Source organism: Myzus persicae, unplaced genomic scaffold, assembly GCF_001856785.1.
Source record: "Myzus persicae strain clone G006 unplaced genomic scaffold, MPER_G0061.0, whole genome shotgun sequence".
NCBI lineage: Eukaryota > Metazoa > Arthropoda > Insecta > Hemiptera > Aphididae > Myzus > Myzus persicae.
This window is the reverse complement of record NW_019103612.1, coordinates 175,877-196,321: the sequence shown is the minus strand read 5'-3', so window position 1 is coordinate 196,321 and position 20,445 is coordinate 175,877. Positions and strand designations below refer to the sequence as shown.

At 30.4% G+C, this 20,445-nt stretch overlaps 1 protein-coding gene across 2 annotated transcripts in view; it reads left to right on the top strand.

Moving 5' to 3' along the window:
* LOC111034923 (calcitonin gene-related peptide type 1 receptor-like) overlaps window positions 1-20,445 on the top strand; it is a 108,976-nt gene that overhangs the window by 85,331 nt on the left and 3,200 nt on the right. For both annotated transcript variants that reach the window (XM_022316367.1, XM_022316366.1), the window contains exons 4-7: window positions 7,904-8,010; window positions 8,189-8,280; window positions 9,244-9,370; window positions 15,221-15,438. In XM_022316367.1, the coding sequence (XP_022172059.1) occupies window positions 7,904-8,010; window positions 8,189-8,280; window positions 9,244-9,370; window positions 15,221-15,438 (544 nt within the window). The remainder of the gene's footprint in view (window positions 1-7,903; window positions 8,011-8,188; window positions 8,281-9,243; window positions 9,371-15,220; window positions 15,439-20,445) is intronic.

The window sequence follows — 20,445 nt, the reverse complement described above, 5'->3', positions numbered from 1 at the left end:
TATTGTTCGTGTCGTTAAACCAGTATAATATATAATATATCAGTAAGCCTTCATAAATAATGTTCAATCTGTATATTGAACCGATCGATGAAAACCTATTAATACATTATTATTTGGTTGAGTATACAACTGACCACGCAGGATGACGACGATCTGCTGTAGATTAATAAATCTCCGTCGACCGATTCCAACCGTTCCGAGACACTGCGTCGAGACTTGTGGAACTATAAGTCACCGCCATGTGGAATATTGAAATCCATTTTGGAACATGACTATTACCTAAATCATTCACGCCGTGGTGCGCCAATCTGTTAAGAATTCCATTTTCTCTGGACTACAAAATTAATTACATAATAAATTAATAATTGATAACATTAGCATAGGTTCATACTAATTAATAATATACCTCCAACTACCTATACCTTTATCTCATCTAATTAATGTGCATATTTGTTGCATAGATTGTAGATTGTCTTTTTACTCAATAAAATAAAAAAAACTACCTATACCGGCATACAATTACTAACACATTATACAAATTGTTTAGTTTATTTTCATTTATAAACACAATAGAGTCGTTTACTCAATCCGTATGTGGCCAATAATTCAATATTTTTACAAAATTAAATCAAATTTTCAACTTTATTATGTTGGTGTTTATTAGATTTTGAGTGGAGCGATGAATGTATGGATTTTATAATGATGAGTAATTTGTGTGTGTGTGTCTAGCTGCGTACACAATAAGTAGTCGAAATAATGCTTATAGTTTCAAATGCAATACCTTTTCTGGTGTGAAAGTGAATTTAGTTGGTACTAAAAGTACCTCTTAAAAAGAGGTCAAAATTAAAAATTCTCAGTACATTTCGAAAGTGTCGGAAAACAACAATGAAACGAATAACCGTAAACATTCAATTTAACAAAATTGTTTATATGTTTATATGATAGTCTTCCATACATGGTAAAATGTTTAAAGGTTTCTCATGACTCATGAGTAGCCGTAACCAAAAAATCTATAAAATATATAATTTCAGTTTTATTATAGATATTTAAGTAGACATTTGGAAAAAATTATATATTTAAATAAATAATGACGATTTTATTTATGTTATTGTAATTTAAAAATATTATTCGTAGGTACTTGGAACTTTTAAAGTATATTATTATATTTTATACGCACAATGACATTTTCAAATGCAATGTTTTCGGCAAAATTAAATCTAACCCATTTATTATTGTGCCACTAAAATTAAAAAAATAATACTTTAAGAGCAATTACATCATACAGTATTATACTTAGTTATCTATTGGCTACAGACCACTTTAGCTCAGAAAAGTTTTTCGTTGAATTCAAATTTAACATATCCACTACAGCGACCCACTCGACATACACAGTGCAGCTTCAGAGTGTATCACTCGCTATCCTTTTTAATTTGTGAATAATAAAATCATTTTTTTTTTTTACATCATACGGTATATATATATACTGAAACAAATTATTTTTGTGAATATTTGTATGTATAAATGTCAAACAAATACAAACAATAAGTACTCATATTAGTATGTTGTTTATACAAGTTTAATATTATGTTTAATGAACCGAGTATTTCAATGAGTCAACATAATTCAAAAATCAAAACTTTATGAATCTTTTAAATGTTCAAAAACAAAAGAAATATATAATATAATATTAATATAAAATATTCAAATACGTAAAACATTTTGAGAAAAATATAGTGCTCTGTAGTTATCTACTATGTTAATAGTTTACATTAAATAGGTATATACAATCATAATTTATTTAAGTTCCCATAACAAAAAAAAACATGTTATTTGTATATTTAAAAAAAAAATTTAATTTAAATGAGACTTTACCGAGAAAATGGGTGTGTCGAGTCAAAAAAAAAAAATCACTGCATTATAAATGTATACATAAAATATAATAAATGTAGTGAATAGCATTGTATAACTCTATCTGATATCTGAATAAATGAAACGCGGGACCAAACACGGGTACTTGACATTATTTATTAAATCCTTTCTCCAAAATATGTACCCTTATGTACCCTCCTGCAAACGAAATTGCCATTCAAATGTGATTTATCGATACACCACGAACAAACGTACCTATTTAGTTTTAAACAATGTTATTGGCTCTGTTGTCCGGTCGTTGTACCTACAGGGCAAAATCGTGGCATTTATATGATGTCATTATTGTACATTTAACAACAATCGATATAATATACATAATATCTGCATACATATTAATATTAAATCCGTAATGGTGCAATGAGCGTTTGAGTTCGGGAGAAGTAGTTAAACGGTTTCTATAAAGATTTTCAAAATTGTTCGGATAAGTATAGTTTTTAAGTCCATAAGTATGTTATTATTATTATTACACCTTTTCGGTTCCGAGGTTTATATTTCTTTTTAGAAAATTGTTTCCACGTTCAAGTAGTATTGTTGTATTCATAAAATATAACAAAGTTATAATATGTTTTTCACTTTTGTATGATGAAAACATATTTCTGAATAACGTTAATTTTTTTAATGAACCCGTTTACATCAAAAGGAATTATACGTCATTAAGCTTAGGCCATTACGGTAAAAATTATATTTAAAAGCTTAAAACGTGTACTTGAAATCACTTGCTGGTACGAGTGGGTCAAAGATGAAAGGTCTCTGGTAACGTGACTGCTGATACCTTGCTGCGCATAGGTATGTAAGTATGTCGCTGTGGCTTAATAATGAGATATTTTTCGCGCTTATTTGGTATAAATTGTTTCGGACTAAGATATTCTGTCATAAAAGTACACGAATCGTATAATATACTAGTTATATATTTTTATGATAACAACAGCTGAGTGTGACAAGTCATAACAATATAATTACAAAATACAATATACAATTATCATAAACATATTATTATAATATGCACAGTATATTCGTTAATACTTTTGCTTTTTATTCGCGACCAGATTTAAATATTTTATATTATACTGCAAGTATAAAATAGGTAATATATTATTGTATACAACTCTATACATTTTATTAAAATAGCTGATCTCATGGTTTGGGGCAGACGACTTTGCGGTCATTCGGTCGAATTCAAAATATTATAAGCTCGCAGACACATACGCCTATAGTATTTACGAAAATACGCCATCAGCGAACGCATACACAGGAAAAGGCGACATATTTATGACAGGGACAAAAGATAACATTCCCGAATATTCGACGATCATAACACTAAAGTACTATACAAATGACAAATACAAATATAATTATATAATATTATAATGTTATGTCTCACAGTTATTATTACGCTGCGCCGCGCAAACAAATAATTATTTCGAATGTATAACAGGCGTTTCCGCGAGTATATACGCGATTATTAACAACAATAATTATTATTCTAATCCTTATAACAAATAATAATAATAGCCGAGACTATTATATTATATTACAAGGGTTACAGTTGGGCAAGCATTTCGTTGTTAATTCAGAAACAAAAAAAATCACAACTGCGTAATTCATACACACATACAACGTAACGATAAAAGTATTATTTGTTACATGCTTGCGATAAAAATATTGTAAACATATATTTTAGTATGCCCTATAGTCAGTCTATACGTATAATTTAAATTATTAATTAAATTAGTAATTATAAATAAATCGTATTTAAACGGCTATAGTGTTATACCTGCACTTGTTATATCTACTTCGGTACAACCGTTAGAAACACGAGTTTATTTTTCAGTTGAATGACGATATTTTCACACTCGTCTCGCAATGGTCGAGCCGAACTAAACATCCGGTTCATACCGCGGTTATGGATTAAAACGATTTTCGCACTCGTTCCAATCCGAAGAATATGAGAGCCCTCGGGTGATTTATGGACAGATTCGGGCTTTGTGTTCCGAAATGTTCAAATGTCGTTCGATTTCCAACCGTATTCGTAGGGCGTACAAATTACATGAAAATTAATTACGATTTGATTGAACGCGATTTTTTGCGCTAACCAGCCAAAACACAAAAACAATGAAAATATATAAAGCACAATATAATAATATGTATTGTATTGTACAATGCTTTGCATTGCATTGAGTTGTCAGCTATACGTGTATAGGTTGACAGGTTGTGATCGTTCAACTTAACTAATTATGTTGATGTTTCGGTCCATTGTACACGTCATGTTGTATCGAATAAATTGGAAGTATCTGAATGTTTTTTTTTTTTGCACTTTAAATACTTTGTTGGGAATTTGAATTAATTTTCATTGCGATATATTAGAAAACACGGTTTCAACGCATAAAATAATCATATTAATATGTATATGATAGCCAATAGGTTAGAAAATATATCACAATGAGAGTACCAGCAATAAAACTTGATAGTAAAATTATGATGTTGTACATGACCAAAATTTTCAGCAAACGATTGAATTCCAATTCTGTGACTTTATTAAAATACGTTCAATAGTACCTACCTACCGTACAACCGTAGGTAGTGACTATTATAGTATTATGTGTACTTTGCAATTCTAACAAAATATTATGATATATTTTGTACTTAATTTGCCATTTTAGGTTCCAAAATGGACAAGCTGGAGTTCCCGAGTGTTATTATGTATTCGTATCGTTAGTCTGTACTCTGTATATAAAATTATAAAACAATGTATTCATAGAAATAAATATATTATGGATATATTATGTACTTACCTAATATTTAAATAAGTCAGATATGTAATTATTTTACTGACGTCTATTTATTGCACTTTGCGATGGACAATATACTGGAAGATCCATTTAATGTTAGACACTTATTATTTAAACAACTATTACTGTTTTTAAGAACAACATTATTTTTACATTGTTCCGAGTCGTTAAGAAACAACTTTATTTAAAAAATTATATTCTTACTATTTTTAATTGTTATAACTTTTTTAATATTTTGCTTTTTATAATTTCATAAAAATTTTAATTTTGAAGGAGTAGCTTATGAGTTATGAATGATAAGTAATTTATAGTTCAAACAAGCTAAGCATAATGGATCAACATTCTCCACAACTCCACTCCGCTCATCAACACTTTAAATACTTATCCATAAGATATCATCATTCATAATAGCTACTAGTTAAAAACTAAATTTTTATGAATCGAAGTCCATCAAAATAATTCTGATTTGATATAAGGAATTTTATTAAAAATGAATTTTGTCATTAAAAAAAGTTAAAATTAGAAAAAATATATCGGTAAAAATTTTAAAAATATTTTATTTTAGAAGAAATGTTGAAACGACCTACAATTACGTAAAAGAAATATTTACACAAACATTAATGTTTTCTGAAACAATAAGTGTTTTACGCTAAATGAATCACCCAATCACCCTGTATACATAATTTAATATACCATCAATCAATATAATATTATAGCAACGAGACGTGTAATATGAAGTATGGACAACTCTTGGACGCCCCGAACACATCGCTAAAGCGTATTATTATTATAATCTGTTCGTAACCTCATCGATATCGCATATTTATTATTATTACGATTAAATAAATATTATAATATATTATATAGGCATAGCGGGGCTTATAGAGGTGATACCTAGGTATGTAATATTATATGTTATATATATATAGAAGCGTCCTTTATTGTAAAATGTATACAGATCATAAAAGTATTATAGTTATCAGATCGGATTTTTATACATTTTTTATAAAATATGTGTATAATATGCGCGGCGATGGTATAATGGCCACTAAAACGGAAGCCCCGCGAATGTACGCGAGACCATAAAAAAAATCCGTTTAAACGCAATTTTCCGTCTTACTGGGTTTTGACGTAAGCCTATGTATACACACACACACACACACACACACCGTGTAAACTATATAATATATATAATATTATATATTTATATAGTCGAGTGTGTTTGCTCTTGAAAAGAACATTATTTTTACTTAAGACAAGTCTCGTGGTTCATTTCAGAGTTGTTAGTGTTCAATGCCTGTGTGCGTACGTGTGTGTGTGTGTGTGTGTGTGTGTGTGTGTGTGTGTGTGTGCCTGTCTGTAATATACCGAAGATACCGGCTATTATAATATCGTAGGTCCCGTCGGTGCGGCGAACGCGATTTCATCGGGATAAACGCACAAAAGGGCCTGCGAGGAATATTTTGATAAAACCCAGGTGAATTTGCCGAATTTAGTCAATTTATTGTCGTGGTATGGAGTAGCGTTCGAAACTTTTCTATTGTAATAGCGCATACATCCAATCCAAATGCGAACCGTTTTCATCGTTTTCGCCAATCGTATCAAAAAGCCAACAATGCATATTTTTTCTAACGAATAATCGATAAAGTACGCGATTATATTTAACGTATATAATATGATATTGAGTTGACGAAACTTATAGGTACCACCTACCTATACCTGCAAACCGAAATGAACACTGAACGTTCAAAATAGAGAGGGAGATAATGTAGTAAAACATAATATGAATATTTTTCTAACTTAACCTGCGATTAAAGATATACTGGTTGCCCATGGACGTCTGATAAGCAGGCCAAGAAATTACTAGCAAAAAATAACCGATTATTGATACATAGGTGTAAAATTATTTCAAAATGTTGACCCATATTGTTGAGTGTTTTCATTAAGCGGTAGTGGTTATTTTTTAAGGCTATAATAAATTGTTAATCACTTTGTAAGTCAATCTGAAAGCTGTTTGATAAAGAGCGATGTGCAATCTGTATATCTTTCATAGTGACTTAACCTGACATTATATTGCGTCCAGTACTGCATCAGAAACCGCGTCTACATAGCGTGTCCAGTGAGAATATACTCATAAGCTGTAGAGGAAGACTCGGACAAAGGGTCACCAGGACAAAAACCGGTTTTTTACGTTTTACCTATAAACTAAAAAAAAATGATTAAAAATCATAAAACTAATGAAAATAAAATGTCGAGAAGTCAAGATTTTTAGAAAAATGAACTCTACAAAAGTTATATCTTCAATATTGTTTCAAAAATAAATAAATGAAAAAATATATTTTATAATTTTCTTACCTAGAAATGTAATTAAATAAAAAAATAAAAAATATGTAGTGCTTGTCTCCGAGAGTCTAATACAAAAATAGATTTATGGTAAATGTATTATCTCAGGAGATATCGCAATGGGTAAATCCTCGCGGGACACCCTGTAATGTCCGTATCACTGTTAGTGTAGCAAAGTAATTAATGTGGTTTGAAAAAATATAATATAAATAAAATATAATATTATGAACATTTTCATTTTTAAAAAATAATGAAAATTACCCTTAAATATTAAATAATAATTATATACACTTTTTTAATGGGACTCTGCAGTAGGATGTGTTCAGACCCCTTAACCTTCGCTTCTACCGACCAACTTTTTCATGCAGTGATGGCAACGGCGTTCAATGTAAATCTCTCCTACAACAATTTGATACCAATTTGGTACGTTAATTCAATTTTTCAACGTTAGTTGTTGAACTATTAAAAAATCAACTATACAATATGTACTCGTATTATTGATCCTAATCTAATAACATTTATTATATTATATTAGTTCTGATACCTATATTTAATATGCATAGATAGTGTTGCATAAACATGTATCAACAATAATATTATATCATAATAATAGTTTATATATTTTTTAATTATATAATATTTATAACTTGTATAAACAGTTTCAATAAAATATATAGTGCATTATATACTCCTATCAACTAATTTAGAATATTTTTCAACACTGGCTTCAGATTTGAGGACAATATAATATTATATCATATCGTTTACCGATCGTAATAGTTTATGCGCAGTGATATAGGTACGCGGTCGTGTATCGTCTATTATCCATGTCTGTTTTCCAGGAAAAGCTTTCAAGAACTGTCTGCCGAACGGTACGTGGTACCGTCATCCGGAGACCGGAAAACAGTGGGCCAACTACACCGGTTGCGTGGACATTGACGACTTCGAGGTATTCGGATCGTACATACTTATAAATATAATATGATAATAATAATAATTCAATAACCGCAAAGGTGTGTATACGTACTGCGCAGGGACTTGCGCGGTTTTCGGAGAATTTGATTTCATTATTTGCATCGCCTAAAGGCATTGCAGAAGTGATCTCGTTGTGTTTTTTTTTCTTCCAGTTTCGGCAACTGATAAACACGCTGTACATCTTCGGCTACTCCGTCTCGCTGGCCGCTCTGCTCACGTCGTTGCTGATTTTCTTCACGTTCAAGTAAAACTAAAAACAACATAATATCTGTATTCTGTATATTTTTCAACGCTTTTGCAAACCACCGGCTTACGATCGAAAACTCTTAAAAAAAATAAAACATTATAATATTATGTAATACGGTTCTCCGCCGAGTGTAAGCGCACGATATGTGTGTGTGTGTGTGTGTGTGTGTGTGTGTGTGTGTGTAGTTCAGTAGTTGTAGTCGCAGTAAACTTGTTGGTGTAACATCATGGCGAGAAAACGTTTTCAGACGATTCTTTCCGCATTTGTTCTCGCATTCCGGTCAACATTATACACACCCGAACTTCCGCATTCGCACGCGTGTACGGTATTAAATAATATTATTTATATATATATAACACGTATGCGTTTGGTGCATATTGAAAACGTGTCCGGAAAGTTTAAAAACTATCCTAGAAAAGCCAAAAGCGTGAAGCAAGCGTAGATGCGATAGTCCGTTCTTTGTTCCCGAACATTTCAAACTTTCCCATTTGATTCCTTTTGTTTATGCACTAGAATATCTTATACTATGCCATCGTTCGTAAGTGAAAGACACATAATACGCTACACGCTGGACGCACAGCCGGAGATGATTAAATCGGTTATTTTGTAAAGATAAACTTAATTTTAGAACTATATACCTAGTTATATATATATTATATAATATGATAGGTACCCGATGATCGACTCAAAACATAATAATAATATGTAACCACTTTAAATATTATCCCCATGGTATATTTGCGTTTAATTCGTTTTTAAAACACATCACAACAATTATAGTTAACAAAAACTTAAAACATAAAAATCGAGATTAATTATCAGAAAATTACGATGTGGCAAAAGTGCACGATGCCGCAAAAATTGTCGAGCCTTGTCGTGATAATCGCTAGCTGGTCTGAGTTTAACATTGATTAATGTCAAGTCGATCACTTTGATGATATTGTGTCACTGTGCTTACAGGACTTTGAGGTGCACCAGGATCGCTATACACGTACACTTGTTCATATCGTTGGCTCTGAACAATCTCACATGGATCATTTGGTACAAAACGGTCGTACAAGACCTGTCGGTTGTCAAAGAAAATGGGGTAAGCGTCACTGCATACGTTGTACAGGTTTACCGTAGGTAAAGAAAACGAATCCATGAACTATAGCAAAGTCGAGGGTGTTTCGGATAGTAAAGTCAAGTGCCTGTGTGGTTTTTATTGTTACCTATTGATTGGATGTATTATTTTGTTATACTATGTTACAAGCCCAATAGTGATAGCTATATATTCACCGAACATTGTCATCCCCATTTTTTCCAAATGTCAAAAACTATCCAAAACTTCAAAAATGGGTTTTATTATAATTTGAAGAAAAAAAGATTATACTACTAAGCGACATTCTTAATTTACTAAAGCATAAATAAAAATTGAAATATTAACATTTGAATAATTTCGAGAGAAAAACGGGTGTGTAGAGCTAGGTGAATCACGAAGTATATTATTATGTAGAAAGAAGGAGAGAGAGAGATGTATAGCATGCCGATCGATGACTTAAATTTGTTTGAAATTCTTCGGTGCTATTGGCCACGGTGTACAGATTTATCATTGGTTATTTGAAATTATATGTTAATTTTTTCATAATATCATCATACCAGTCCAACTTGTCGATTTGTATGCTAGAGTTGCGTGTGTGCAATATATAGGACACACATAACTTACATAATTTCATAAGAACCAATAATAAGCAACAAACCCCAAAAGATTTTATAATCTTGCCGTATGGTTTTTTTTTAAAATTATTTCATTGTTCATATTTACTGATTTTCATTTGTCTCGGTAAGAGAAAAAAGTTTTTTTAGTCAATACGCATAAAACATGTCAATAAAAGCCTCCGGAATAAAATACAATTTATATAATCCCGAAATCCATTAATCACGCACTCACTTAATAGGCACCTTCGGTACGTGTATACGATATATTCGTATATGTTTGTAGCTGCTACAGGGTCGGCTCAGGAATAAATTACAATTTCTAACGATTCCGAATGAATTAAAAGCCGCAAAAACGTCAATATTCACTAATACACTAGCGATTATGGGACCGACTTACGCTCGTTCGGTGCTGATATCGAGTAAATAACGTAATCCAGGGCATTACATCGAACGTTATACACTATATGCCATACGATTTATTTCTTTTACACAAGACGTTCATTTTCTCAGACGACTCGTGTGTACTTAAAAATAAAAATAAATGTTTACACGATTATATTGTTAAATATTTACTCATACAAATATATTTCTGTGAAAATTAGAACTTTTAACACGTTTTCATTTACTTGTTATTATTTTAGGTTCAATACGAATTTTCAACTGCAGTTAAATTTAAATTGTATATGATATTGATATTATAATTAGAGCGGCAAAATAATAACTTTAAAAAAAAAAATTAAATTTACTAACAAACAGTAATGAATCTAAAGTTTTCGTCGTCTTTAAACGTTTAAATAACGACGAATGAACAAACAGTGCAGTAAATCCACTATAATAGTTCTTGTAGATTATAAATTTACAAACCAGCGCCGGGGACAAAGCAATGCAACACGTAAGTTCAAAACGTCTGCGACGCACGAAAGTTGTGACTATATATCGCTTATACAATACGCCGTGCAACAAATCATGTACAGTATGTTCGCCATCATGATAGAGAATAGGAAATCTGAATATTCTGCACTGTCACGATTCAATACGAAATTTAAAAAGAATAGAATGACCGTGATCCGAGCAATGTTTACTTATATGATCGCTGCCATCAATTATTGTACAGATCGGCTTGATCATTCATTAGCCCAAAACTCGACACTGAGATACTGTGAATAAACAATTTTGTTGAACCCTGCATTTGCAGGCTAAAATCAGAACATCGACATATTAATATAAAACGCTAACATATAGTCAATACATATTATTTAAAATTCCACACATGTTTTCTCTGTGAGAGTAAAAGTAATCTTTTTAATGTTGTTTTTAATTTAAAAAAAAAATAAATCATAACATATACATTATCGAAATGATAAGTGTTCACGGCGAGTGAAAATAATTAACCGTAGGTACAATAATAAAAGTTATGCATATTAATATCGTTTCGTGTTTATTTATTCATTACTGATTCGTTGAATAAACAATGTTATATTATATTGAATAGTACCTGTCAATATTGCTACATAGTGTATTAGCGTTTTTTTATACGGGAAGTTCATAATTACAAATTTAAATTGCACAAGTGCGTAACTTGACATTTTTATCTTCTACAAAGTACAAACTTATATTAGGCAACATTGGACACGAGTACATGCTATATAAACCTATCAAATATTTACAGGAGCCTAAATAAAACCTAATATATATAAGTTAGGTATATACATATATGGAATGAGAACCACACTTATAGAGCAGTTTTGATTTTATTGATACCTACTTACATGCTGAACACAACTGATTAAAATAATATCTGAGTGGTTAAATTCTGAAAAAAACTGAAAGAGTTGAGAAAAATACTAAAAAAAAATAGTAAATATTATTCTAAACGAGTACTTAGCAATAAAAAAATTATTTAACTAGTATGAGATTCTATCGTGTTATTAGTATTGTTTATTTTTTATGATAAACTAAAAGAAGACCCCACATACTACCCTAGACAACTTAAAACATATAACAAACAACTCTCTTTTCCTTAAAAAATGTATTACTTACACTTAAAGCTTTGAACAATTTTAGTTAGAAGTATGGAATTATTTTTTTATTTATGTAGAAGGAAAAAATACCTATAGATACTATTATTATATCTTCATTAATTGTACGTAAATGAGCACTATTACATGTTAGAAATATTAAAATAAATAATAATTTTAACATTAAATGACTAGCATTAATTTATATTTACACTAAATAATATTATCATATAAAATGTTTATTTGCAAATTTGCAATAAGTTACATAAGCATAATCCGAAACATGTACTTCGTAGGTATTAAAGTATTGTTGATTTTAATTTGTATACAGCCCTGAGCCGATAAATGCACTGGTATTGCAATTAATAGTGTTTTTCATTTATTAAGTATCGTTTTTTATGCATATCAGTTATCAGCTTTCATTAAATGCTCTTTTTTTCAAGTTAGATAGAAAAATTCGTTCTAAATGGTATTTTGAGAAGTCAAATTAATTATTTACTTGGTCTTCAAAATAATCAGGAAATAAAACACAAATATTACGCAAGACCAGTTTTTAAGGAAAATGGATTTTTCTTATGATTGTTGTAATTTAAAAACAGATAAACATAAAGACTTAAAATTTATATTTAAAATGTTTGTAAATTATGAAATGTTTAAAATATTTCAGGTCTATTTAGCGCTATTTATGGACATTTTAAACTTTCCACTTCCTCTATTTTTTTTAAATTACCGTAGGTGTATGATAACGTGAAATGTCGGGTTTTTCTGCAAATCCAAAAGCTTGAAAATTCAATACGTTGCTATAATACGATTTGAAAGTCAGCAAAGTAGAAATGTTGGTTGATTACGGAAATTCTCAAAGAAACTGCAATCGATTTCTGTAATTACATTAATCTTAATTTTAACATTGTGCATTGCTGAATATTGTGAAAGTGTAATAATAGATGCATACTAAATTGTATAGCTAAATGTATTATGCACGTTGTATAACAATATTATTATCGTTAAGCAGCAGCAGAATTTTAATCATATAAATTATAATATGACTGAGTGGTAGATGATATAAAAATAGAGCGGTTTAGTTTAGCTCTAAGTTATTAGCATACAGAGTAGTAAGCACTTATTGGTACCTATTATTAATAATAGTAGTTATAATAATAACCAAATGTATAACATATTATATCAATTAGCCCCGGTTCAAGTATTAATCGTAACCAATTTTACGGTTCAACTAGCATCAAATGTTTCCGAACAAGTTGTTGAACGTCTTTCAAGTAGGTTTATTGAGAATATTAACGAACTTAAAAATAATATAAACTATGAAGTATAATAGAATAATATTATAGTAATGGTGCCACTACTGTATTAATAATTTTGTAATTTACCTGTCTGAAACAATTACATTTTGTATTGTATTTTTTTTTTTTTTTTTGTGCATCTCTAGTTGACAATACTATTACAATGATATGTCTATTTTTCCCTACTATGTATACAGGCAGAGTTATACTGTTACGACATAAACAGTGATTGTGTATTAATAAATTGATAATAGTGAATATCATAGCCCATATATTATTACCTTATAATATTCATATGAAACTATATAAATAAAATAAATAATAAAATACGCAATAAAAGAATAATAGTTAATATACATAATTCAACAACGTCTACAGGTAAACTGTTGTACCTGACACTACCTGTATATAAGTCATATAGGTGTGATTAATCTGAATAAAAGCAGAATTAAAAAACTAATTGCACTATTGCAGTACCTACTGCGGTTAGGCGCCTTTTCTGTATTGTATTATTAAAAGGGCGTAACACTGATATTTGTTGTCTCCGCGTCTAGCAAGTGCTCAACATAGAAAATTGACGCTCAGCAAAGCACGTATATCTTCATTAGTTTAAAAATTAAAGTGAATCGACCTATTATGAAACTCAATGGTGGTAAAAAACATTATCAGCTATGTTTGTACTTCAGATTTTCAAGAAAGCTTATTTTTTTGGGCTAGTTATGCGGGTATAATATATCATATATTGAAAATGATTATAACTCTCTTAAAAATTGAACTATCTTCAACACTAACACACAAACACAGATAGTGTTCTGAAACATCTGAAAATGTTCTTACCATCAAGTTCATAATAGATCAATTCACCCAAATTTTTGAATTAACGAATCTACACGTGATCTTCTGAGGGTAAATTTCGTATTTTAAGCACTTATAAGATCGGGACAACAAATGCCAGTGTTACGTCCTCTTAATACATTATTGCATTGGAGCCCAGTATTTATACTGCATTATTATGGTTTACTGATAGAAATAAAATGTTTGTATTCAAACAGAATTAATTTTATAATTTCCCATTAAAAAATTTAAAATATTCTAAATACCTACTCACTGCCGTGCCACCATCGATGGTATTTTCCACACCAACCACTGAGAATATTTTTATTCGGACAAAATTAAAGCATTTATAAATCGTTGCTCGATAGGGGTTTTTTACAGATTTAATTATTATTTTTTTTTTTGATTACGTCTTTGAGCACGACTGTTCCATTTGGAATATTAATTAGAGTATACGGAACAATTCTCAACACGTTTTCAATATTTTCATATATGTATTGAAATATGGGAAAATTATTGAATTTTATGAGTTATGTAGAACCCACAACAGTTTAGTATCATTCTCGTAAGTGTATATTATGCAACGTGTCGACAAAGGTTAAGCTGCATTACTACCGCGAACAAACCTGAAAAATTTAAAAAATAAATCGTTGATTAACATCTAGTAAAAGTATATGAATTAATCAATGGCCTCTTGGACGGCTCGATTCGTAAGCCCATCACGTCTATTCTCTTAATATTACTGAATAATAATAAATATCTATAAATACTAAAATATATCTGTACATAGAGTGTGTTAAAATGTAATGTATGTTTTATCATTTATCAAAAATCGAACGTTTCGCTTAGATTAAAATCTGGTGGTGGTTGGTGGGTAAAATTACCTCACCGCACAACGTCTGAAAAAAAATATTGGTGCCACGGGCACCGCGTCCTAACTACTCACTGTCCAATATACTACGTCCCCTGGCTTCCATTATTGTCGTCAATTGAATAACCAAAATACTATCGCATGTATACTACGTACCATGCACTCATCGATATCACAAGATTATACACAAATTTGATTCGTTTACTGTTTACATTTAGATGTATTGCCGGTCCTTGCACGTGGCTCTGCAGTTCTTCATGGTGGCCAACTACATGTGGATGTTCTGCGAGGGACTGCACTTGCACATGGCTCTGGTCGTGGTGTTCGTCAACGACGTGAACGCGATGCGCTGGTTCTACGCCATCGGCTGGGGCGTACCTGCAGGACTCACCGTCCTGTACGTCTCGTGGAGGAGCAATTCCGAGGACACCGCACAGTGAGTGCATCGATCGGAAAACCAGAAAAATCCGTCGCTTATCAGTTATCACCATACGCTACTACAACTTTTCTTACTGATTTTACTTATTGTAAATCATGTGTTATATGCCCGTCTTAAAATTCACGGGCACGCGTGCAACAGTTGGTTTGCTCTGTGATGGACACTACTGCAGCGGCAATAACGATAATAACCTCCTCGAAGAACCAACATTTCGAATTAGAGTACTATTACTTTAAAACGAAATACATAATTATAATAGCGATGTATAGAGCTAGGATTTTAATGACCTAAAAAATACACTAAAATGCACTAAACAAAATGCAAAATGACCTAAAATCTCTAAAAAATGAACTTAAAAATGACCAAAAAATTTACTTAGATGAACGAAAAAAATGTCGCTAAATTTCAATAATAATGTTTCGCAAAGCTCTAAATTAAACTATTATTTGTTAAATTATATAATAGTACTTGATGATTTTGTTTCACTTCATTCAGTTTTCGTTGAATTCCAAGAGCATGCTTATCTCGTTTGATGTGTTGTTGAATTGTAAATTTCTTTTCGGAGGCAACTGCGACATTACAAACTTTACAAAAAAGTACCATACCGTCCGTAGAAAAAATATCGGCACCAAACTCGCTCACAAAACTATGTAAACGGCTTCCTACTATTAACTTAATTTTTGGAATTTTGCACAGTCAAGATCGGTAGAACCACATAGGTACGTGTCGAATTCAGTACTAAAGCTACTATTGTATACCTAAATAGTTATGGGTTCATTTCATATTTAATCTTATCGGATAAATCAACCATTAATTATATTACTTTTTCAATATCAATGGACTGGAGTAGGTAATTGCCTATATGTACTAATATATTGGGATTACCTTTACAACACATATTAAAAAAGCTTAAAATAAACAAAAATTATTTAAATATACAAAATGATAATATTTTTTAATATTACGTAAAAATGACCTTAAAACGAAATAAAATACATTTTATACAAAAAATGCAAAAATTTAAAAAAATGCAAAATAAAAATTGCATATATTTAAATTGTTATATTACGAAACAAATTTAGTTTTTGGTTAGAATTGTACAACACTTAGAGAAAAAAAATGCAAAAGTCACCAAAATCTTAGCTCACAGATGTGTGTCAGTCAGTACACGATGCGAGTGTCTTTTCTCGTCTGACCTTTGAGACACCCACCAGCCGTAAAACATTATATTCGTGCGCTGACTGCAGTAGTATTGGTAATACCTGGAAATAATAGCTGGAACATGTGGCCTACACTTTAAAACTTGCATAATAATGTTAAATATTTGACGAAAATTAATAATTCAGCTTCTAAAATATTCACATGGTCCAACATACGTGTCTCAAAATTCCACGTATACCAGCTAACACGTCTCAGAAACAAAATTGTTACGTCGAGGTTGTGTAATCCAAACACTATTTTCTTAAATTTATAGAGAACGAATTTTTAGACATCGGGGCTTGTGGTTTAAAAAAATACTACCAATCTCATCTTAAAATTCTGACACTTAATATAAACAACGTAGATGATGATGTGTAGTAGGCGGTGCGAGTTTTACGCTTGATGGGATTAGGAGGTATTTCACAAAGGAGATTGCCATGGATTTATATACGTTTATATAATAATAATATGAACATAATATATATCTATGAACGCGATCAGAAGAATGTGTTAGTGGTTTCACGCGGAAAAACATTCATTACCTAGTGCGTGTGTGTGTGTGTGTGTGTTTAATTAAAAGAATAACGTACGTCGGTGGTCAGTCGATTTATTAGTTGACACGAATAATAGTTTCCGTCTGGGTCATCGTTGGGAAACTAATATTACAGCCATACATCGTGCGGAATTGGAGTCGCCCTCCCAGGTAGAAGGAATTTACTCGGTGGTATCGTGTAGGTATATATAAATTGTAATTACTACACTTTCCTCCACCACTGACCATTTACTTGGACGAATCTCCTCAGACCACCAGAGCCGTTATGCATTGCACACAGTGACCAAAGTTTAAAGGCGCAAATACGCTAAATAATTGTGAGCAACAACTTTAAACTTTAATCGGAATATTAATTTTCATGAAAAAAACATCGAATACCTAAGTATTTTGAGAAAATTACAAATTATTTACACTTGCATGCCAAAAACATAGATAATTCCCTTATTGACAACAAATAATGTCACCGAATAGAATTGAAAAGTTACCAATTCACATCAATATTTCCCAAGATAATGTTGATCCACGACAAAATAATAATGCAGTTAAATGTTAAATCTACAAACATTCCTATGATTAAACAATATATGATCAACTTTTAAACGCGTCATAATATTATCGAAACATATTTGTTTATTTAAATTTTATAATAAACCGAGAGCGAGTGGTAAATTTGTGAGTTTATATTAACCATATGGACGTACAAATAATAATTGAGAGGTAGCCAATTACGTACGTAAATAATATAAACAGGACTGTGTTTATGATTTTATATATTTTGGCAAGACAATTTATAATCTGGTGATACAAGAGAGCGGGGAAATGTTTTGAAGACCTCGTTCGTTTTATTCACAGCAGTGTAGGTACATATTATTATTACTAATTATTTTACGATACTGTAAAATACTTGAATATTATAATTAAATACTTTAATGATACTTTTAACTTACCTAATGGAGGGAAGGATAGCAATATTGTTTTAAACATAGGTATTATATACACAACAACATGATTACAATCGGTTGTGTCCCATGTCAATCAAGTTCTTGTTTTTAAACTAAGAACATTAGCATTCCAATAATTCATAATATATGATATAAAAAAAAAACCAAAAGATGCATTGTAGTTAGATAAATGTATTTGTGTAGGAGTTATGAAAAACGCCAATATTAAAATACAATACTAATATTGAACTTATTTGGCCACAAAAAAAAAAATTAAGGTTATTAAGAAAATAAAATGTTTTAAAGATCAATAACAATTGTTGAGAGACAATAATTTTGGTTTCTAATTTGTCAAAGAAATAGTTTCACCTTTACTGGATAGCATTTATATGCTTATAAAATTATAACTTATAATTTATTCGCTACTCTGAAGGGTTTCGATTCCGGATAAACGTGAAGGTGTTAGTGGCATGATTATAATGCATTAAGATTAATAACTTTTCACTTTGCGATTGACGTGTCATCGGATAAAAATATAATATTTATCCAAATTAAATAGCTTTTTTCACCATTCCATCGGTCCATCATCGACAATACTATCGTTCATATTATAATATTTCATAAGATGATTAAATGAAAGCACGCCCACTTAATTTTTATAACGACAACTTTTTATTAATAATTTATTATAATTTGTTTATTAGATATTACCGATTAACAACATATTATTTAATTACACCATATCGTTTAGTTTTTAATAACATAACTACCAATTTTTCAATAATTAATTATTGATTTTAATCATTGAAACCAAAATATTAGAATTATTCAGAAATCACGTACGTTCAAATTTCGAAGCATAACAAATATCAGATAAACTAAGCAGAGTAATAGTTAACGACTTACTAGAAACGAGAAGTTACCATTTTAGTGACAAAAAGACAACACAGTTTTCAAGTATTCCTATAAATGTATAAAAACCACAATTATTTTAAAATATATTCCCACGTGTGACATGTTCATATTACACCTAACATACGGATGACGGTTAAAAAAAATAGGTAGAGCGTCTTTAATACGTTGCCAATTATACATAAATAATAAAGTATTAATTATAATAATTTATTATAATTTATTTATTTATAATTAAGTATTTTATATATTATTTTAATTATTATGATTTCTTTGCATTTCGAAACTGAAAGAAGACAATTTGTACACATTATTTAATGCAATGCGACGACGGAATCTCATAAAAATATACTACCATATTGAAACGCAATACTTTACTGTTGGTTTTTTATGAAAATATTTCTAATTTCACTTTGTCGTAGTTCGTGCGCATCTGCAGAGCCGGCTATGGTCGATGGAGATGAATCTCTGTCGCAATGAACGGCTGCAATGACATATTTTGTGATCGGCGTAAATCCTAATTGAAAAATTAATAATAACATTTACCTACCTTTCTTAATGTCATCAAGTACTTGCAGCGTTTAACGACTTTTCCATCGCGATCAAAGCATTCGGCAGACTACAGCAAACCGCACTTAACATACAGATTTACACGACCTCGTAAAAACGCTAAACCCATACTCACAACGACGGTGTTATTTTCAAAGTTCAGATTCTATAGTGCAGATCTTTTACAGAATTATAACTACCTGGTTAGAAATAAAACTAGTCTTCACGGTAGCTGCTTGACCTATTCGAAGATCACTCAACGTAGTATTACTGCAAAATAGATCGGATATTACTCGACTCCGTAAACCTTAATAAACATTTTTTGCACATTTTAGAAAGTATATATTATATTACTTTTATTTAATATTTTATTCGTTTATGTAGCTCCGCTTTGTAGTTCAGGGCCTCGGGGGGTTATTTCATTAAAATATAATTTTCGAAAAAAAAAATAAATACTGCGACGGCGACGGGAAGATTGACAAACCGACAGGCACTCTATAAAAAAATGTATCCATATAATTTTATTTTATGCAAAATTGCTGAAGACCATGATGAACGCAATAAAGTGTAATTTTCCAGACCTCTAGTTAAATTATTTTTGAATATTACTTTATTTTTTACATTGAAGAAAAGATTTTGAACCCCATTTTTAAGTTTGAACAAAATAATACTTATTTATTTATGTTTAAGCACACCACATAATAATATGATTATAGTAGAAATCTTTTATGATCTCTATTCGTATAATACGAATAAGTTTATCCACTGGACATCGATTTTAATTTTTAACACTTATTTAAATCAACATAGTCACATATACAATATTTATATATATATATAATATACATT